General features: G+C 41.4%; 2 protein-coding genes across 4 annotated transcripts in view; one reads left to right on the forward strand and one right to left on the reverse strand.

The window, feature by feature from the left end:
• Positions 1–107: 107 nt before the first annotated feature.
• Positions 108–16,611, reverse strand: LOC122401764. Of its 3 annotated transcripts, none has more exons than XM_043404112.1 (7): positions 16,396–16,611; positions 8,324–8,624; positions 7,148–7,423; positions 6,284–6,516; positions 5,751–6,017; positions 5,402–5,657; positions 108–4,378 (listed from the first exon to the last, which is right to left on the reverse strand). In XM_043404112.1, exons 2-7 carry the CDS (start codon positions 8,607–8,609, stop codon positions 4,206–4,208), a joined length of 1,491 nt encoding a protein of 496 aa, XP_043260047.1. In that variant the 5' UTR covers positions 8,610–8,624; positions 16,396–16,611; the 3' UTR covers positions 108–4,205. The 3 variants fall into 3 exon arrangements, with proteins under 3 accessions (XP_043260047.1, XP_043260048.1, XP_043260046.1); XM_043404113.1 differs by having other exon boundaries at positions 5,751–6,014; positions 8,324–8,627; XM_043404111.1 differs by having other exon boundaries at positions 8,324–8,627.
• Positions 16,612–20,571: 3,960 nt separating this feature from the next.
• Positions 20,572–23,331, forward strand: part of LOC122401699 (adenylate cyclase type 6-like) — a 77,856-nt gene continuing 75,096 nt past the window's right edge. The window contains exon 1 of the mRNA XM_043404006.1: positions 20,572–21,154. The gene's annotated coding sequence lies outside the window, so the exon portion shown is untranslated. The remainder of the gene's footprint in view (positions 21,155–23,331) is intronic.

The raw sequence follows: 23,331 nt of genomic DNA on the forward strand, positions 1-23,331 counted from the left end.
GGGGGAAAAAACATCAGCACTGTTTACATGTCACATTTTTTTATATAAGTATATATATATATATATGTATGTATGTATGTATGTATTAACACATTTACAATCTGGTACATAATTGTTGAATATAGTGGAGTATATTGAGCGTAATTACGAATCCAAATACCGGCGACGGCAATGCGCTCGTTTTATCTTTTCAGTTTTATTTTTTTTTTTCTTTTTTTTTACTGCCATGAGGTATTCTTCTTTCTTGGACGACTTGTTTCGCGCGTTAGAAATATTTGAGCTATTCGGCTGGCTCACAGCTCTTGAATCGTGAGAGTTCAGCGCGCCAATGAATTTTGTACGATTGTTAATACTGATGAACGTCAAAATGGTACAGACCATAGTGATCGAGGGGTTTGTTAAAAGCTACGTTCCGATGGAGTTCCAAATTGCACCGCAACATTTCGACGAGGGCTGCAACAGGGTGTAAATGAAGGAGAGTCAAATTTTTCGTGGACGTATGAAAACACTCGAGTATCCATCGTGCACAATTACGGACTCGTCAAAATGAATTATCCACTCCCGACAAAGTTTCTATATATTAGCAAAGTATGAAGAAATACAAATCTCAAAGATCGCTCAGCACCGATCGTTGCAGCCACCTCGTCGAAATATTGAAACTGTTTCTACGCAACTATTTTCATCACATTCTGTCGTCGAAATGTTGGATTCCCTCTCTTTCGAAAGCCTCGGACCCCGGAGAATGAACAAATTCGAGGAATCGTTTCACGGGATGATTTCATCAGCGTACCGGAAGCCGAGGTTTTCGCACGACTGCCAGAACTACGATCGAGATGCCGCGTTCAAACGATACACACACGAGTTCGAACACCCGTTATAAATATACGGCACTGCTGATCGCTGGTAAATAGTTCTTTTTTTTCTTTTTTATAAGTTTATAAAGCGTCTATCTGAAAGAGATGCGTCGGCATCGCGCGCTAGTTTATCGTATAATAATTGTTTATCGTATAATCGGTGAGATCGCACTACGGTCCCGTTATAAAAATATTCAACCGTAACCAACCAGATAAAACGCTATTCTTAAAACCGTAACAACCATTCCATTTCTGGACACGCGAGTCAAAGAAAAAATTCGAATTTCTTCCGCGCGAACGGTCAACCCCTCGAGGCCACGATTGTTTGATAAAAAAATAAATTGCTATCAGAAGCGAGCGTGTGGACCATTGCAACGGTTCACCGAGAAAGTCGCAGTATTTCCACCTATTCATGCGACTGGTCAACATTTGGCTATAACAACAAGCGCAATCGAATAACATTTTGTGGAGCAATCTGAGTTAGGCCTGAAAGGGTTGACGAGCTACTCGCCGCGCAGTAACAACGGCAATTTATTGGCCAGATTTGCAGAGTTAAAATGCAGGCTGAGTCGCGTATTTCTTAGAAAATAAAGATCAAAACATTCTCTCTTTTATATAAATCTGTTTACACGTAATTATCCGGGAAGCCTGTTTTCACCAACCTGTTCTGTTACAGAATCCTAAGAAACGTGCACCGTTAAAATATCAACGATCGTAGAATAACGATTTTTAATGCTATTTTTCTCACAAAAAAATCAGAAACATTACCTTTCTTTCGACATCCATGGTAACCCGTTAAAATTACAGATTCCTGGGCACCCATCATCGTCTGGATCGACGCGACTTCCAACCATAACTCTGCTCACCGAATTCGCTAGGACAACTCGCGTCTGTCCAAAAAACTTTAGAATCATTTTTGCCGTCGAGCAACGACGTGTCGAAAACGTAAACTCAACTACGACTCGAGACTATTCTCTTCTCGTATTTTGTAGAAGTACACGATCCCCCTTAAATACAGACGATTAAATGCTGCGACTATAGTGTAATAACAATAGTAGTTTCGTTATTGTTTCATCGTTATTGTATCTGCTAATTAGTTCTTACGAACGTTTATTACTGTTGTAAAAAATCGTGGACGTATATAGCTCTCCGACTAGAATATGATTGACGTTATTTCCAACAATAAATATTTCTCTCTTTCTCACTGTCTCCCTTTCGCTCTGATTGGCTAGAAAATTATACGTTTCTAGCTTCTCGACGGCTGCCAATAACAATACTACAACGCTTCAACACAGAACAACGACACTTAATTACAGTTTACGTTACTTGTTTACGATTATTAATATACGGGAGTTAGTTTACTTAATCTACGCCCGAGTCGCGTGTTTGGAGACTCGAGGGTTTGGCACGAATTACATATTTTTAGTTCGTTCGGACGCTCTTTCGGGCCGCTCTTTGAACTTTTGATTCATTTTGTTCCTTTCACGCCAGACAGCTTCGATCAGCATTGTTTTTGGGACTTCGTGTGTCAGTCCGGGGAGAAGGAGGAGTGGAAATCTCAGGACTAGAGAAACGATTCACTCTACGGAGTAATTATTCTACGATGAAACACGGTGCTCGAGGAGGAACGTCAACCTTCGTTAAACAAGGTTCCCCTAAAAATCATCGACCCTCCGCTGCATAAATTCTCAACTCAGAAAATTATCCAAAGCCTGTTCTCATCGATTGTATTATGCAAAAGAGGGTCGAGTACGAAAAGTGTTTCTAAAATTGTTCACCAAACGCTGGAAGCATCTGTAAATTTGCGAAAAAAGCAACTCCTGGTCCACGAAATGGTCAATAAACTTGTGCTGCGATAATTGTTACCAACTACGGCTCGATAGGATCGCTATTACGAAAAGTCGATACTCCCAACTTTGAGAAAACCTTTAAGAAAGATTTCCTACGCGCACTACTGTATATATGTAGAAATACGGTGTAGACTAATGTTCGCTAACGAATGCGTTACGTAGTTAATTAAAAACGTCCATGTGGGATTGTCTACGAACGAAACGAAAGTCCGTACGAGTATAAAAAGATTACACGTTTACGCCGCGGATTCTGTCTGGATAAAGTCTTCCGTCGATATACGCAAGCAGAAAAGCATCGTCCCAAACGAGTTCCTCGTCGCGATAAGTTTACTGACTCAAAAATTCTTGCACGCACACGCGCCCACGCACTCACCATTCGCGCTTATTTCGTAATACTGAGGTCTCTGCATTCCAAAACGTCGATTTAAGAGTAGTTATCGTACGACCGGTTGCTTCTCACGAATCGTTGTATGTTGTAAATAATGGATCGTTAACTGTATTGCTTTGTGAACATGAGAATTTCGCATCTTATTCCCGCGACGGTGCACTCGGGTTTGCAATTTTCGCTGTCGACTACTGTGCAGGGCTGGAAAAACAGCAATGACGTTTCGACCAATAATAAACGACGAGGCGTGACCAATCACCGTCCCTCCCACTCGTCGTATTTCCAACCGTGCACAGTACACCGCGAATTCTAAGCAAACTTGCGCGCTATTCGAGTTTATAAAATATTTTCTGTGACTCTTTTTCTCATTTTTTTTATTCTGTTTTGCTCCGCATTCACGCCGTTACTTTCTCTCCGACACGCACACTGTACAACACGCGTAATTCGAACTGTTCTCGAAAATATGAAGTATCTTGTTATCAAAATAAAATATAAATTGGCAATAACGTTGTGGCTAGACGAATGCTCGCGCTGGCAACACATAGGAAACATCGATCGCTTTTCTCCTACCTCCTCCACCTTTTTTTTTTCTTCTTTTTTCTTTTTGTTCCGTTTCGTGTGCACGAGATAATCAATATTATCGTTTCCCCGTCCCCAAGCCCCCCCAACCCCGCCCCTATCACAACTTTACAGGAAAATTTTTTATTTATCTTTTTCGCGCACCCCGTTCGGAGAAGAAACTTCCGTCGTCGAGGAACCGCGACCCGGTCGGATCGATTTAATCGGGTGTGAGGACCCTTCTCAAACCCCCCGAACGGCTCTCGAGAATTTTTTTGTCTCGCGATTCGTACGTCGAAAAATTAATTGGGTCGGTTCCCCGTTCGACTCCAATCGTCTCCAAACGCCTCCTCGCGCTACTTATCAATCCTGGAGCCTCTCTTCGACCTCTTGCCAACGTCTTTTCGCGACTTCGGCATACCAGAACCCACCTGCAAGCTCCAGAATTAATTAATCAAAAAAGATTCCACGTTCCAGAAGTACCACGAGGTTACGAACTGTCCCGTGGGAGCGTGCACGCTCGTTAAAAAATTCTCAGCCGCTCTGTCCGCGAGAAATTCATCTCTGGGAAGGCTCGCATTGCGCGTCCGGCGATTGCATCGTCAGGTAATAGGGCTGAGTGTCCCTGAAGTGTGATCGAACGAGCAAACCCAGACCCAACAGGACCACGGGCAGTCCGAGGAGGGCGCAGATTAGTTCCCCGGTGACCGCGGGCGACCATGAGATGAAACCTGTTCGCATTTCTCACTTATTATCACCCTCGATGGTAGCCCTTAACGCTAAGATTCTTACGATATTTTTTATGTATAGTGAATTATAAAGCTAACTTCCAAATTAAATAAGATTCGACAAATATTCTGTTTTGATATTTTGATGTAATTGTGATATACAGAGTGCTCGGCCACCCCTGGGAAAAATTTTAATGGGAGATTCTAGACGTCAAAATAAGACGAAAATCGAGAATATCGATTTCTTGATTGAGACTTCGTAAAAAAGTTATTAAATTTAAATTAAGAAATTTCAAATCATTCTGGAAAAATTATTAGCGGTTGCGGGAGTCAATTACAATCAGTTTTGGTCAAATCACATATCCCCGAAATCCTACGCACTTTCAAGAAAAAAATTCGAGTAGATGAACAAACTCGACAAAATTAAAAAATTTCAAATCGTTCTGGAAAAATTATTTTTGGTTGCGGGAGTTAATTACAATCAGTTTTGGTCAATACACATACCCCCGAATTCCTACGTACTTTCGAGAAAAAAATTCGAGCAGGTGGACAAACTTGATAAAATTAAAAAATTTCAAATCGTTCTAGAAAAATTATTTTTGGTTGTGGGGGTCAATTATAATCATTTTTGGTCAAATCACATACCCCCGAAATTTTACGTACTTTCGAGAAAAAAATTCTTTATCGAAAATTTACTGTGTGGCCAGAAATATTCCCCCGAAATTTCATACGTATGTTTAAAAAATCATAACTTTTGGACGGTTTGAAGGATTTTAATGACCCAAAATTCAAACAATGCGTATTAATAGAACTCTAGAGCCCCAGAATAATGGACCGAAAAAATACATTAAATGTAAAGTAGTATTCTTAATTTTCGTTTCATTTTGGTCTCTAGAACCTCTCATTAAAATTTTCCCCAGGGATGGTCGAACACCCTGTATATGTAGGCTGTTGGATTGGGATTAAAGTGTGATAAAGTTCAATGGAAAATTTTATTTTTAAAATTGCTGGAAAGTGTTGACTCACCACCGTGTGCACCGACGTCCATTTTGTAGATGCTCCACCAGATTCCGGATAGGGGAAGAGAGACGGTGGTGGTGGCGATAGTGAAGACAGCGCTCTCGCACATGGATAGGAAATTAAGTACGGAAATGGAGAAGACTAAGTACGCGATCAGGAAGGTCCATCCGTGGGTGGCGATGTTCGAGCAGGATTCGCTGTTTTTGAAGTGACACGTCAGTCCGTGTTCCACCGTGCGGTACAGTTCTACCGGCGACAGGCCCTGGGTACGAAGGAACAGTAAATCCATTCGAATCTAACATTCAAAAGCACCTGCCAAGTTATCCGGAGGCTGAACAAATTTTGATTTCCCTACCCTGCCTATTCCTGGTAGCGTGTCTATCCAGCACATCGTCAGAATAGCGAAGAACGCGATCATGTGTATGTAGAAGAGGGTTTCCAGTATGGGGGGTTTCGGAATGTGTTTGGGCCTGATGGTGGGATCGGGGTCCGTCACGTGCAGCAGTCTGCCCCCCTCCTCATCGGAACCCCGTCGTCTGATGTCTCTGGACGACACCAATCGCGACACCGTGTATAGAAACGAGTTCTGCTGACTTGCCATCAGCTGGCACATATTCTGCTGCTGAGAGAGGAGAAGAGATTTCGTCAACAGATAATAAAATAACTTTGTTTTTAATATCGAGGAATTGGAAAATAATTTCCATTTAAATAGCGTTAATGGCTAGGGGGGAAGGATGTCGTTAGAAGGGGCACAATTATCGTTAACCCGGGTGATAGCTGGGGGTACGTGTTTGGATTATGAAAGCGGGGCAACGACTGAAGGGTTAAACTTTTAATCGAAGTTGGTGGTGCCGCGTCGTCTTTATGAACTAATAACCGAACTCTCACCTCGGTGGTGTAATGATCTTCGAGTAGCGTGAAGAACATAGCAAACGCGGCGAGGGAACCGACATAGACGAACGTCCAAACAGCCCTCGCGCCCCAGGAACCTTTCATCGTGGCGGCGTGGGCTGAAACTTCTCTTCCTCTGCATCGAAACTCATCGCAGAGACCATAATCGACGCTTATGAACAGACCCACTATGATCGTGGTGCTCGAGAAAATCCGCTGCAGGCTCATCACTGAAACAAGACACTCCTCATTCGCGAGAACTCTATAAAGTTATCAGACTGCGGATATTTATGCATTTATGAAAAATTTTAATTCTCAAAAAACTCCCATTTCATTAATTCTATCAATAAAAATATGAATTTGCATGAAGATCCGCAGTTTATTAATCATAGCTGTTAAAATACAGAAGCTCGAGCAAACTGCAAAATTGAAATTACTTCAATTCGAGTGTCCCTGATTTCAATTTTCCGATCGTTCGAACACGTTTATTTTTGTAAATTCTATTTTTTTTAAATGTTTTAATTGTCTCTCTGCATTCGATACCAAAATTATTTTTAAAAATCGTTCGAACGAATATTGGAAACTGCTATTAAAAAAGGTTTCAAAACCGTTTTAATCGACGGCTTGATCAACAAATTGCTGCTGGAATTTTTCGGTTGAATCAATTTACGAGAATTTACCGACGTTCCCAAAATAACAATTCCCATAACCCAATTGTTTCGCGTTTCGCGTGCACGAAAATACAGTTATTTCTTCTCGTGTGAATAATTTGGAAACGGAACATTACTTTAATTAAGTGTCGCGATTCTGTAGGCGACATCTTAGGCGCACAACGAGCGTGGATTATGAAATGATAGTTACTTTTTCGGCAGAAGAAGAAATAGTAGACCAGAGAGAAGACCAGAGTGATGCCTTTAATCGGATCTTGCAGGTGACATAGCACTCGGTTCTGGTCCAAGGCGAGGGTGATTAGGATGCCGGAGAGGGCATAAACGGAGCTTATTTTGAGCAGAGAACAGCGGGGTATCTTGATTCGCATACTATTAGGAATCATCGCCGGCGGTGGTGACACTCTTCCCACGACGAAGCACATGATCCCCAGATATGAAGCGGAGCTCATGGCAGTGAAGAGGAGTCCTAAAAACATGAGAAATGTATGATTAAAGAAACTTCACGATGCTTCCCTCGACATATACTTCAAGTAACTCTGAAATTAACCCTAGAATAGCACCAATATTTCTCTTGGAAAGTTGAAATTCTTTCTTTCCATACCAAAACGGTACAGCACAATCTTTTTGGGTTAAGGTCAATTTTATGGCAACTATTTTCAACGGAATCTCGCTGTAATATGCTGGCAACATTATCATTTGGCAGTGACCGGAATACATCGGGAGGAAACTTTGTTCGAACATGGAGTTATAAGTATCGTCCTCCGTGAAGCATTAGCTTGTTTTTGACTGTGTTCGCCAATACTCGCGATATTTACCCCGGCGCCAAAATTTTGTTCCCAGGCAATTGGAGACTACGTTATCCGGCTGTCGTCGTATCATTTATAAGATCAAAATTTCTGAATCCTATCCAGATTGATTTTCTTCGGTATCTAGCTCGCGAGAGTGATTTTTTTTTCATTCGTTCGCGGAGAGCCCGGTTGCTGTTCCAGCAAGCTAGTAACGATTCGATGGAAATATCATGTATAAAGAAATAATAAATGAAGCGTCAGTCTCGTGCGCTGTGTTATTTTAGGAATTCAGGTTCGTTAAATTAATATCACGATTGCTTTTCGTTCCAATTCATTGGAATATTCAACTATGAATATAATAACAAGGGAGGATATGTTAGTCGTTTAATTGAGACTTACAATTTTGTGAAACTTAAATCCGTTGTGAAGGTTTCGTGTTGTATTTCTCGCGATAATTTTCGCTGAAGTTATTCTAATTATTCCTGTCCCCGATAATAAGGAGGATAAAAGCAACGTCGAGGCAATATTCCACCGAATTGGCACGATTAACGTTATCTGTTATTTCCTGAACTCGTTACCTGTGTAAGCGTTGGAAACGGTGCTGACACTCTCCAGATAAAGGGGATAGGTGATAATCAAAAAGGTAATGGACACTACGACGGTGAGGAGGGTGGCGACGAAGCTGAATTTTTGCCATGCCACCCTGTCCGTATCGAACAGCTTATCGGCGCCCTGATAACCGACATATGGTGATTCCTCGGTGTCCGTGTACTCTTCGATCTCGACGTCGCTACCCGTGCATCGAAGCTCTTCCTGTTCCTCGTCGTCCACCATCGCGGAGACGCAACCCGCCAGGCCCGCCATTTTTACGATTTACCGCTGCTGGAACACGCGACGAACATTTTTAGCCCTAATAAATTAACCCTTTTTAGATATATCGTCGTTTGCTACAATTGCGAAAAATACCAACGACGATATATCGTTGCGTATGCGATGGTGCCTTATTCTTCGCATTAGGAGAAAGTTCTGTCTCAAAAAAAATTTGTAAAACATTATAAAGGGTCTAATTTTATTGCAAAAGCATTTAAAAAATTATTTTTGGGTTTAACCCTTTGCCCCAGAAGCTTTTCTCGCTCGGGCGAACCAGCAACACAACACTACTTTGTGGCGGAAACGTATGTATTCTGGAGTCGTCATAGTACACAGGGTGTTCGGCCAATCCTGGAAAAATTTTAATAGGAGATTCTAGAGGCCAAAATAAGACGAAAATGAAGAATATCAGTTTCTTGACTGAGGCCTCGTTAAAAAATTATTAACAATTAAATTAAAAAATTTCCAACCGTTCTGGAAAAATTATCTTCGATCGCAGGGGTCAATTACAATCATTTTTGGTAAATACACATACCTCCGAAATCCTACCCACTTTCGAGAAAAAAATTCGAGTAGGTACTGAACTTTTTAGATGAAATTAAAATATTTAAAATCACACTAAAAAAATTATATTTAGTTACAGGGGTCAATTACAATCATTTTTTATCATTACACATACCCCCGAAATCCTACGCATTTTCGAGAAAAAAATTTCTTACCGAAAATCTAATTAGGTGCTTAAATTTTTCGACGAAAAAAAAAATTTCAAATCGTTCTGAAAAAATTATTTTCGGTTTCGGGGGTCAATTACAATCATTTTTGGTGAATACACATACCCCTGAATTCCTACCCACTTTCGAGAAAAAAATTCGAGAATGTGTGAAATTTTTCGACAGCAAAAAAAATTTCAAATTGTTCTGGAAAAATTATTTTCGGTTGTGGGAGTCAATCACAATCATTTTTGGTGAATAGACATACCCTCGAGATCCTGCGCGTTTTCGAGAAAAAAATTCAGTACGGGCTCCATTTTAAACGTTAATAATTTTTTAACAAAGCCTCACCATATTTTGAATTGATTATTTATTAAAAAATCATTGAAAATCAAATACTTATACTTTATGCTACGTGACCTACATAAAACTGTGATCAAACAATGATTATTCTTATGTGTAAATATTGTTTGTAGAAGAGAAACTTGTTTCAATGTTTTTTATCATATTTTATAATTATGTTATTTATACGATTTGCAATAAATATTGAAATGCAATTGTCATTACTTTATTCTTTCTTTATTTCGTAATATGCTCCTTTTTGAATTTTGTAAATATCATTCTTAGTTTGGTTTTTACGAGCTTTTTCTCTAACCATAACAAACTCGTCAAATTGGCTCGGTATTCTTCGCATAGGCACTAAAAGGATTAATAGACTGCGGACTATTATGCAAATTCATATTTTTATTTATAGAATTAACGATATGGAAGCTTTGCAGAGGGCTGTCTCAACCCCTAAATATAATAATTCGTATCTTACTTTAAGTATATCATATTTTTGCATATTACATGCATAAATATTCGCAGTCTATAAATTATCACTAGAACTACCAATTCAATCCTAAATTTTTAATAAAACTCGTAAAAATTTACTCGACTGAATTTTTGAAAACTTTAAGAGACACTTATTTCCATTGTATTATACATTTCTTCACGTGTCTATCGTTTTTATTTCTTTGGTACAAATAAATACACTATAATTGTCGCTAGTTTTAATGTTAATCACGATAAAATTTCAAATCAACGCAAAGACCCAAAATTATGCGAGTTTTATGGATTTTCGAAGCTCCCAAACACACGTCGGAGCCATAATTACGATCGAAAAAGGTTTCATGAAAGAACGATATCCTATTGAATCTAAGTACAATGACAACAGAGCGTCATATTGTCAACGAGGCGAAGCCATGCATCAGAAATTGATCCAAAAACCCACCGGTATTGATCAACGGGCACGAACTCATTCTTCTGCACGACAATGCTAGGCCGCATTACACGTCAGAATGGCAAAGTCGCATTCCCGTCCAATTACATTTCGACTATAAAATTCCGCCGCGTTTTGCTCGCCGAACGAAATATTTCTCCATCGCGTTTGAAACATTTCGCGGGAAATCAAATTACAAGTTATAATTTCGCACGAGGGACGCACGAAGATTCCTGCAGGGTTCATTCTGCGAAAGATAACAGACGCGGCGCCGCCATTGTAATTAGCGGAATCATTTTTCGTTAACGTCTCTATAAATTTCCACCGAACCGGGACAGAGACAGACGGGACTAAAACTTCCGAAATTACTTTACACCGAATGAATGTTTAATTTCTCTTGGCTCTTAACATAAATTTCCTTCCACTATATTTCTTTCCCGCTTTTCGTCCGTTCCGCTCACGATTCAATCTTACTTAAAGCACGGGAAAGCAAGACCGGATAATTTTTCATCGGGGAATATCCTTGTTCGTAAATTGGGCCCGTTAGCCAGTGATTTTGTCAACGTTGCAGCGCAGCCAGTCACCGTAATTAAACAATAACGTTCCCGGGGAATGGAACAACAGAGTTTCTTAAAAGATTTAAAGAGTCACTTTTATCATAGCGCGTACAGTTTCAAAGTACTGAATCGGGATTACGGGAGAGAAGAAATTATTTTCGCATGCATTTTCGTTGGGAACATTTCCTTTCGCAAAAACAAGAGAATTCCATTTCTTAGTTATAGAAGTTTTTCTCGAGATAGAGATCCTCCATTTTTATCAATGCGAGAGATAAGATATTTAAAAAAAAATTCAGCAATTGTAGCGATATCGGAATTAAAATGTTACGTTATTTCATTCGCTAATGGCGTTTTAACGATAGAACAATGTAATGTTTTTCTCACGCAATAAAATGAAAATGTTAAATCGTGCATCGAAGCATGTTATCGAAGAGTGCCCATTGGTTTCGATGTTAGGTACTATCAAAGAACATAGCGAACTTGTTCACAGTCCACGAACCACGCGAAATGATTGCCATCGATTTGTTTTTACCTCTGTTTTCCCGTCCTCGTCCTTGGGAATGTGCGATTAACGAGCACGTCGCATGCACGAGCTCGCCTATGCACACTTTTTGTTCCCGACAGATTAGATAACGCCCTTATCGGTGCACAGGAATCGGGAAATTTCATGCACGTTCGTACAGAAATTTCCCCGAGAATAAAAACTACATGGACATTTTTACGAAACGAAATTCACTGAACTACTTACTCGCTAAAGTCTGAGAGACGCGAAGAAGTTTGATCGAAAAAAGACCACCTCGTAGAAAGCGCCTATTCATTAATATTTATAAGAGCTTAGCTAAATATCAATTCACTCCAGCGTGGAAGAGCACTCTCGGATCTAATCTTCTTATTTAAAATCTTAAATGGTATGATCATTTGTCTTGAGCTGTTCGGGAGGATTCCTATAAATGTACCACCGAGATTGATCAGGTCTGCTTTTCTAATCCGACCTACAAGGTAGAGAACCAAGCTGGCTCATAGTGACCCCATTCACAGAATCAGCCATCTAGCAAATAGCCTTGGTCGAAGCGTGCACTATACTAATATATTATGAGTTCGTTTAAACACCACGGTGAAAAATTTACTGATTTAATTACAGATGCTTACATTAATTTTAATAAGCGCTTTCTATATGTTAAAATCTTTATAATACGAGGCTCGACTCGTTTATAAGCGAAATAGATGAAATAGTTTTGTAGCGTGATACCAGAAATGTTGCAACGCAATGAAATAATAAAATAAAAATTAGTGTACGTTAGATGATACTCGAATTCTCAGAACGATTTTCAGGTGAAATTTTCTTTTATATGTCATCAGGTATACTGAATCCTCGTTTAATATTTTACGCGATTCTGTAACAGCCTTTTCACGTTTAAACACGTGACAGCATACACGAAGTGTTCCAATATTTATTGCAAACGTATCCTACTTATGCAGGGCGGTTCTAGAAACTGGGACAAGATGTCGCCCTTTCCTCAGAAAGGAAGTACAAAAAATTGGGGACGATCTTTTCACGATACAATTTCTTTTTATGCAATATGCAACTGTGCTTGTTTTTTTTTAATTAGAACGACGCACTTTTCACACGAAGATATGAAAATACGACCATTGTTGATTTAATATCATATTTAAAAAATAAGGAGTATGTTATAAAGATTTATATAAAAAAATATAGTTTAAATGAGAGGCAATGTACAAACCGGAAACAGGAATTAATATCAACTAAAATCGCGTTAAATTGCGGAACGATAAACGTATACTGTTTCGAGGGAAACAGAGGCGGTCGGATGAATGAAAACAGGAAATGAATATTAAATTGTAAAGCTTCCGGTTGAGTCCGGGATTGAACGGGATTAAGGAAGTAAGTCCAGCCAGAATCGAGAAGTTTCTTCCATTAAAGTAGAGAATTAATACAAGCTTCTTCTATTAACAGCGACGAAACGCATTCACGGCGCTTTTAATGAAACGCTGATATAAATAAGACACAACAAATTTACTTTGGAAATGAACAGTAATGCCAAGATCATGTTCCGGACGTTCAATATAATTTAGAGCATATTAAACTTCCCGGCGGGCAAGAGACTGGAATTAATTAACACAGAGAACCGGGATTTATTTAAAGAAAATAAACTTCTCTTCGCTCGAACAAACACAGTATATATTTTTAAATTTTAATTAACCGTCTCGCGAACCCGTGTTTCTTCCGACGTTGATTTTTTTTGTAGAACGCTCGACGATTAACGAACTGTACAATTAAATCTTTTGTTTGTAATTTATATGCGTCGGGTTTAAATCGGTAACAGAGGCAAAACATTCGCTATGATTTTAATTCCCATTCGTTCTATTTTCACTGTAAATATTACATTCGAACGGAATTGTATCCGAAACGGGGTCTGAAATAATTATTATTTTTGTAACGCTGCCCGAATAATTGGTACGATCGAATGAAAACGGTTCTTACTGTTCGACTCTATGTATGGTAAAAGCAGAAAGATAACAGTCTTTTGTCCAGACTCCTAAAATAAACTCCTTTTAATTTGTTGATACAGAAAATATTGCTCGGGGTCGTGAAAGACCCCTGTCGAGCCATTTCATGATTAACGGCGTATCGTGAAAAAGTAAATCCCGTAACGATACGACCGTTATCTGTCTGAGCAACGATATCGATAACGGGGATAAGAGCCCCCGATCCATGCACGGTACTTTACACCGCGCAATAGATAAAAGATGTACGAGAACGTTCGTTGAATTTTCGTGGAATTTCGATGGAAACTCCGTTCGCTCAAGACGCGGCGCTTTCCCACGAAAATTCCGTCTGGGAATAATTGTTATTCGTCGGATTCGATGCCCCGCGAATCGATAAAATCGCGACGACCTGGCTTTTGCTCTCTTTCTGTTCCCAATTTTCCAGCGTGCATTGGTCGACGAGCTTTTTAACTGCGATAGCTTTTCCGGCTGATCGATTAACTTTCAGCTTTTATACCGTTCGTGCATAACGGGTACATGTGCACATTATATCCGTTACATTATATGCCGGTCTCGGCGTTACACGACGCTGGAAAAACGTGACAAAATTGAACGAGCCCTCTCCAACGCTGACATTTAAATGACCCGCTGCTTTACACGGTCTGACTATTAAGTGGATTTCTACTCAACCCTTATACGAACAAGGGGCAATTTGAATTCCACCGTTTACGAAATCGTTCCTGTTAAACGAACCCTTCGATCGAAAGGCTATTATCGTCGCCCGCGGTCCCTTTGTACTATTTTTAGGAAGTTACACGTCACCGTCGTTCCGACTCCAAGTTCCGTACTTTTTTTTTAGAACGATAATTATACACCGAAGCAACGCAACGACTCCGACGCGCGAACGGTTCTGTATTCAGAAATTGTGGAAAGTGTTATACCTTCGTGTGTTTCGATAAAAATAATCCTCGAAACAATTTTCGCGCCACACGAACACGAGTTCCCGGAGAGTATTCCCCAAGCGATATTACCTTGGGAAATATTTTGTAACGAAGGGGCGGCGCTCGTAATTATCCAACGAATATAAATTCCTTCCAACGCGGATTGTTGCGAAATAACAAATATTTTTAACGGTTTCGCGATCGCCTTGTTTTCTATATAATTCCTGTCGGACGTAGTCGCGATTCGCAGCTGAACGTTACAAACGCGCGACGACGAGGGATGGAAAGCCACCGTTTAAGGGCGGAACAAAAGAATCTAATTACTAGCAACTATACTCGTCGCAAGTGGCCCGAGACAGAGCTCGACACGAACCGCGGGAAACAATGGGTTAAAGTGCGACGCAAAGCGACCGACCGAGCTTTCTTTTCGAGTTTAACCCATTTCCAGAATTTTTCAACGTTTTCCCCCCGCCTCGCTGCGCGTCAGTAGCGGGACAAAAGCTCCGCCTATTTTTTTTTACCAATATTTCTTTATCGGTGAATAAATTTCGAATCGTGGAAAAGGAGGTGCGCTTTTACATATTTCGAGCTTCCCCTCGAGCGTGTGGATCCGCCCCTGTGTCGAAAGAAATTCAATTTCTGCGAGGGTGAACGATCCGCGGTCCGTTGAAGAAACGGGAGAAGGCAATGTTGTTCCAGACGAGGAATTAACAAACGTTGAGCCAGGGCGGTGCAAACCCAGACGCGTCGTAGAACTCGGGAACTAGATACTTTAGCATCGAGTATGCTCCGGGGATTATAACTTGGCATCTTTGTCCACTGGCGAGATCAGCAAAGTTTCGCAGAATTACGGGAAACTTTGGCCAGTTTTATCAGAATACACCCACAACTTCCCAATCCGACGTGCAAACCCCCATCGATTATATTTTTCTTCCACACGGAAAAACGCTTCTGTTTCCAATCGAACGAAAATACACCAGTCGAATTTTCAATACTATTTTGTAATGCAATTGAGTTCATTCCTATACCTGTTTATTTAAATTTTGTTACCAATAATTTTCAAAGTTAATTTAAAAAATTAATTCTGGAAATTCTGGCAAGCAACTAAATGCAATTAATTACCGATACAAAGTACATTCCGTTCGCGCAAGTGTGGTGTTTATATTTATAAAACAATCGACGGGTCTCGATTATTAATAAAGCAATGGTATTCGTTTATTTATGGTGTCGACGGTTCTTTATACGCACAGTCAATGATTTCCGCCTATTTATAATATTTTTATTCATAATCGCTTCGCACGTCCCTAGAAATTTCAAACGCGTACCAGGAAATTAACGAGACAAGTAATATAATATTGCTTCAACCGTGTTTAATACGCGATATTCCCCATTATCGGTTGCACAATTCCCCGTAAATAACTTGATAATATATTCATTCTTTGCACGGAGTAAACAGCCCGTCTGGCGAGGGCCGTGGAACGCCAATAATCTTCCCCGTGTCCGCGACAGTTACAAATTTCCTGTGCTCGCGAAACCCAGGAACTTAATTGCACGCATTCGACGCCAAATCCGTGGAAAATCGAAGAACCGATAAACGATAACCGATACACAGTCCCGTCTACGAGTACTCGCAAACGAGGCGATAGATCACGTCGACTGTTTCGCGTGGATTTAAACGACAGCCAAGAGGATCGAAGGAATATTTCTTTATGGCGTACGCGGATACACGGGGAGTCGATAAAGCGGGAAAATGAAAAAGGTCGTCGAGGTGTTGGTCTGTCAATGAACCCTACTGCGACTTACCGTCGAAAGACCTAACCTGACTCCGCCCAGTGTCGTACTCCGGACCGACTATTCTCGCGTTCTGGAGCCTCGTGCTTCGCTCGTCGACGCTTCTGGCTCGTCCACGAGATTCACATCCGCGATACGCCGTGGCACTCGGTTCCGATTCGCGCGAGGACCGCGAAAAGCCAGGAAAAACCGCGACTTCGGCCCATCGTGGGACGAGAACTGCCTTCGATGCGGGCTACGCGACTCTGGCGCAGGACTGTGCTCGCTGGGAGCTGCTCCCACGCGAAACCGATGCGTCGCGCGTTCCGACGACTCGAAATCTCTCCCGAACGCGGTTCTCAACCACCACGGAACGCCGTTCCATCGAAAAAAACGATCCACGATCGTCGTTTCGCATCTCGAAATATTCCTTCGTATTATACGCAAATATCGTAAATTAAACGAAATTCCCTATACCAGTCGCGAAAATCTATCAAGCTGAGAACACTTGGGGGAAATTGGGTTTTCAAACGGTAGTGTTCTGTGTTAAGCATAGAATGATTCTTTTTTTTTTCTAATACATAGTTTTGTGTTAGAAACTTTTATAACTATTTTATAACTGAGATTTTGAAATTCTGAAACGAAGCATTTTTGATAGTAAATTGAGCGTGATTTCCCGAGAAGATGCCTAGGTTTTCGCGCGCTTGAGACGAGCCTGATTTCTTGGCGCACGCGCGTCGCGGGCTCCGTTTTCGCGCACATAGGATTCCGATCCGACTGGCGACGAAGTAATTTCGAAAACCCTATACATATTACCAGCTCACAATAGCCTGACGAGCATCATTGTCGCCCCCGAAACTATGGCGATTGCATTTTTTTAGGTCGTTACTGCTTGTCCAAGAACAAGTGCTCGGTTTGGCGGCGAAATAGAAAATCAATGCCAAGCTTCGGAGACTACGGGGAAATTCGATTACCCGCTGAAAATTCGTGCCGGCGCGTTTTCAATAGACGCGTGATTTCGTCGTGCTTTGTTTACAATTTTTCGGGGTGTTTCAATTTTCAGAAAAGAACCTTCGAACGCTTTGAAATACATTTTAAATAATTACATGTAGAAATTAAGACTTATATCTCATTTCTTAGACAGTTTATAAGTTTATAAGATTTTACACATATAGTAATTTTATACTTATGTCTTTTTATTTTTGTATACAAGCGGATTTATATCTGCAAATAAAGAAATAAATAAGCTGCAAGGCAATTCAGCGATCAACAATTGCTATAGACGCAACAGCGAAGAAGTCGATTGCAACATTTCAAGGGTTTGGGTAAATATTATAGAAAGTAGAGTTACGGTTGCCCCCCGGGGCGTATTATGATGATATCCTTAAACAATCGCAAACTTTATCTTTGGAGTTCTGTCGAAGATCCGGGGAGAGGATCAGCGGCGGAAGTTGAAACAGTTACCACCGATGATCCTTTGATCCCAGGTATAAGAGAATGCCGATTGTGAACCCACCAACTTCGCCAATTGCGGATCTTCTGGAACTCGGGAAACACCGCGAGGAGGAACGATCCTCGTTGGCGAATGCTTGCGTTTCAATGGGCTTGTCTAAATTACGAACACGTTCCGGACGTACGCAGAAACTTCTCGCTGTTCCAAAGCTTTGCGCGGACTAAACGCTCTGCTTTCGCCCAAACTCCGTTTTCCCGCCATTTAAATACTTTAATATGCAAACAAGTGTCCAGACGATCAACCTTAAATTTTATTCACAAACAAAACTATACGTGCAATTATCGAAATTTCTCAAATATTTTTCAAACAATTACATAAAATGTCTCACAGAATACCTACGCTTAAATTCTTAGCCAAGTAGAACGAACATTCGCGCAGAGTTTCACGAAAATCCGGAGTTCCCTCGTCAACTAAAATCCCTCTCACTGGCCGCTTAATTATTTTTGTTACTCAGAGGGGGGATCGGAACAGTGGAGTTTCTAGGATTCAGACGATGAGATTTGTGCACCGTGTGTGAGAGGAAGAAATTGGATGGCATGTAGACGCACGCGGACGTCTAGGAGTTCGGATGACTACTTTCCGGAACTAGGATTAGATTTTCAGAGCTCGGAGTCCAGGAGGGCGGAGAAGAATGGGAGCGTTCGCATCAGAAATAGGACGTTCGGGTTCGATTCGACGGTTTGCTGCGCGTGAAAAGGAGACGAAAGTCGGTGGTCGCGTGTTACCGACAAGGAGCACGATATCATCCACACATTGTCTACTGCAGCCGGAGAACGAAACTTTGCGGGGAGGGGGGAGGGGGATCGATAAGAACTGGGTTAATACGATCGACTAAAGCAGCAGACTTCTTTAACCCCGGCGACCAGACATTATATTTAGAGTCGACGTACGACAGATGGCAAAGCAAACAGTCCGACGAGACACGCGACGCCGGATCCTTCGAGCCAACGTCTCCGACCTGTGGCCTTTGTCGATTTATACAGGGTGTTGTACATAATTAAATGCAAATTAATACCTCCGGAAATATCCTCGCGAAACGCTTCGTTCGAGAAATATTCACTTTCAAAGTTGTTTCCTTGTATTCTTAGAGATCGATATACACGCGCGATATACTTCGAGAATGTTCTTTGTTTTCCGGAGCAAAGTTTGGAAAACACCCTATACCGAAAGTTTTACGAGAGACGTATAATCGAGGACAAAATGGAACGAGCAAACGGAGGAAATGGTTGTCGTAATAAACGCCTTATTATTAGTGTCTAGTCACACGCTATTTGCTATATATGTATTCTCTTGGTACACTAGATATTTCATCAACAATAGAAATTCATATCAACACAGCCGCAGGAGGAAATTGTATTTAACGAACAAAGCGGCTAATTGGAATGGGACAAAATTCAGTGGACACGTTAAAAGCATCGTGCTCAATTACTATTGTAATTAATTTATAATTAATATTTAACCTTATCGCTTTTAGCAACTGCTTTCAAACATCGCGGTATGTTGTTTATTGGCACTCAAATGCAACGTCATTTTAATATATTTAACGCGTTATTAGATTTTTTTATCCGCTACTTGATAACCGCCCCATAAGAGAGAAACTGGTTGCTTTAAATGTTATTTTAATTAAATCCGAAGCGATACTCGCGCGACCAAAAACGAACATAAAGTCGTGGAAGGGAAAAGAAAGACTTCCATTCCAGGATCGATTCGCGTTAAAAACAAGGAAGATTGTGCCCGTTAATTTTCAATAGCGTCGTTCGTTCTTTTCATCAAACAAGCTGATAAAGTTTTACTCGCCACCATCGTCCGCTGTAGCCGTTTGCGTTTATAGGTTACTCTTACGCCGACCTATGTCGCGACTTCCGGTCGAAGTGGACCATGAGTCCTCCTGCTAACATCCCTCTTTCAGTGATCCCGAACAACCCTCAGGCGGTACAATTTTAACCTCGCAGTATTCTTCGCCCCGTGACTCGTACAAAAAAATAAAACTAGCAACTATCTGCACCCCGACGCGGAGAGCGTCATTTTCGTGGGCGTGTCGCGTAATTTTCGCGACCATCGGCGCGGAACGAAGGACGTCGAGTCCTCCAGATTCGATGGTCAAAACAATCCATTCCACTTGGTTGGCAGCGACCGTCGGAATCACTTTCAATTTCGCCCGACAGCCGCGAAGACGAACGGGTTAAGGGTTAATCCGGTATCAGGAGCTTGCGTGTCCCCGCTTTGGGGGGTCCGGGCGTGGGATGTACGACGAGCCCTGCGCACAGAACGCGTGGTTGGAAGTCGCGAGGAAACGCGGAACCGCTTCGAGGATCGCAGCCTCAGTCTGCGCGCGACACTTGCCCGAGACACGTCGCGTTCCCTGCCCGCTGATAAGTGCATTACGCGGTACCCTGCGTTCCCCGATCACGAGGGCCCTTGCGAACCAACGAAACTGTAACCGTCTGCTCGCCTGCATGCCTCTGGACCAGAGAAACGCGCCAGAATGGAGGGATTCCCTCGAGTCCCTTTGAGTTTTCAGGGCTCGATCACCGATTGCTAACAGGTTCCAGCTCTTCCAAAGAGAAATTGGTCGCTGTCCTAGCCGGGGTCTTTGTTTCCGTGGCCTAAGCGCCGCAAGAATTCCGAAGAACCCGCAGGTTGCACGACGGAGGGGCACCAGTGGCGGTCAAAATGTCCCCCGACGCGCGATTAGAAACAGGCGATTCCGAGTGGTCGTTGAATCGAAACGGACGCCAGGTAGAGTCGTGGACAAGTGCAATGAATGGAGGGCCGCGTTCGTCGGTCGTTCAGGCCTAATCGCGAGGCTGCTGCACTCGACGTGCAATTGGACCCTTTGTCCCACCGGACGGCTCGATCTCGTTCTGTGACGCGGAACAACCGTAGCGCGAACTTTTGTGATTTCTGCTTTTCGTTGATCGAAAGAAGCATCGATAGCCTTCTTACTTTTCACCATTGACTTTCCAATATTATTCTTGGCCGCAGTTCGAATACAGACTCGATTTTTGTTATCGCAAAAGTGACCAGTGAAATTTTGATCCGAGAAAAGAGCGTGGCCAAAGACGTCTGGAGAGAAATAAGCACTTGAATGTGAGATCGGTTCGATCGAGGGATCAACGATGCTGCCGCGAACGGGCGTGAGAGATCGCGCGGGTCCTGGAAAATTGATCGACGATCGCAGCAACGTCGCCCGCGGCGGAAAAATGGCCGGCAGAAGGGCTTGAAGAGGAGACGCAACGACGAGAATGAGAATCGTGTCAAGATCGAGCGTTAAGTGAGGTAAGAATGGTCGAGTTTTATCGTCGATTAGCATGACGACCCGTTAATGGTGCTGGCGGCCGCACCGAGGAACCGCGAGGAGAATTTCGATGTATTAAAATTGCTGGGGATACAAACTCTGGTTGCTTCGAAAAGATTGGCTTTAATATACTTGCAACGGTTTTAAACAATTGTGATTGCTACGTCACCTATGTGCTTTAATTTTGTAGATTGTTCTTCGACTCTGCAACAGCATGCATACACATTGAATTTCGGAATAAAACATTTGGAATAGATTTTTAAATTGCATTTCTTTCAATTGTAAAAAATGAAATTGCGATTTTTTCAACAGTGATGTTCCGGTTATTCCATTTACATCTGTCAGACGCATAGTGGGTTAGAATTTGTACGCCGCGCGACACAAGTAATCAACAAATTTCAGTGACAGATATTCCATGAATAATCTCTTTAATTCCTTTATATAACACGCAGCTCTATTTAACCTTCTCCCCTCCTCCCCTCGAACTGACCCAGTGGTGAATTAACGAATACAAATGTTTTATATTTTCTGGAATTAAAACACGGTTTCTATATTTTGAAAATTAGATTCTATATTTTGGTCTATTTACGAATACTGTGACATCAGACGGATCAAGCCTTTTGTTTTTTATATTTTCCGGGAAAGTAATCCTTTATGTGCATTGTTTATTTCTTCTATGTAATAATGTGTGTGCAGGTATACATATTTCACCAGTAGGTCACATCCGGGGCGAAAACTTTTCCGTTGGAATGTTTGTCTCCGTCTGTTTCAAATGCGATTCCCGTGGCGCGTATCGTTCGATGTTTCAATGCGTTCTATTACGAATTCTCTCGCATTCGGGGATGGCGAATTGGAAACGAGGTGGAAAGTGAAATGGTGGAAGAATGTCCGCCTTCTTTTCCCAGCGTATATTTCTCCAAAATTCTTGGAAGTCAGCTCGCTGCATCTAATTGTTTCAGTGGCTCACGGTCAGGCACAGGCGAATGCAACGTGCAGCTGTCCAAGAAACCCGGAGTTTACGGTCCCGGGGATAAATAACCAAAGTTTTACAAGCCCTAAAGTCCGTATGTTTGGACACGAATAAAAGCACACTAGAAAGTTGAGAACGAATCCAATTTTGTCAAAATAAATCTGGAAATTTGAAATTGTAACTTATGGAAGGATCAAAGCGGAAAAGGTTATGAAATCAACAATGGAATTACAAGCTTTAAAACGCAAAGGAATTGAAACAGTTTGTAAATGTATTTAGAGGGTTGAAATTATCTAAATTATCTAGCAACGTTGTTTCGTTTTTTCTCCAAAATCACGTACATTTTTCCAGACTAGATGTTCCAAGTTCCAATTCGAACAGGGCGCTGAGTCGCTCTAACAACCCCCCCAAAAAAAACTAGTAGCAAGAAATCTTACGAGAGGTAATCACTGCGGATGTAATGCGGTATCGTCTACTTTTTCTCTTTCTAGCTCCCTCGGAAGCGAACGTCACGAGCTTCGATGGCGGAGAAAAGTATTCGGTGGTCTCTCCCGATAGAAAATGACTTAATAATTTAGAACGCATCAAATATTAAACCGTAACACAGAATACTGTTAGTTTTAAAATAAACACGGAAACTAGGAAGACGAAGGATCAATTTCTGTTGTTATTCCCAATAGTAAATCATAGATTATCCCGAATTGTCCGTTTAACTACAAATGGCAGGAGTTTCGATGGCTGCGATAGCCGCGGGTCAACGCGCCGAGCTATAATTCGGACGATCCCAGGGATTATTTGTTTTATCCATTTCCCTTCTCCCCCAATTTATCGAATCTCCCAAAATGTCGCGTTAAATTAGATTTCCACGAAATCTAATTTCATTTTATAATTTAGATCGTAATGTTCGTCGAACAAATAACGGATCGAAATCTTTTCAAGGGGAAGGGTCGTAGGTTATTCGACTATTATACAAGGCCACCTCTGGGAAAAATTTTAATGGGAGATTCCAAAGGACAAAATAAAATTTGTTGGTTGTGGCTTCGTTAAAAAATTATTAACGTTTAAAGAAAAAAAAAATATCAAATTGTTCTGGAAAAAATATATTTGGCTGCAGGGGTCAGTTACAATCATTTTTGGTAAATAAACATACTCCCGAATTCCTACACAGTTTCGAGAAAAAAATTCATT

Source organism: Colletes gigas, unplaced genomic scaffold (genome assembly GCF_013123115.1).
Source record: "Colletes gigas isolate AHSC1104 unplaced genomic scaffold, ASM1312311v1 Colletes_gigas_Sc00027, whole genome shotgun sequence".
Classification (NCBI taxonomy): domain Eukaryota; kingdom Metazoa; phylum Arthropoda; class Insecta; order Hymenoptera; family Colletidae; genus Colletes; species Colletes gigas.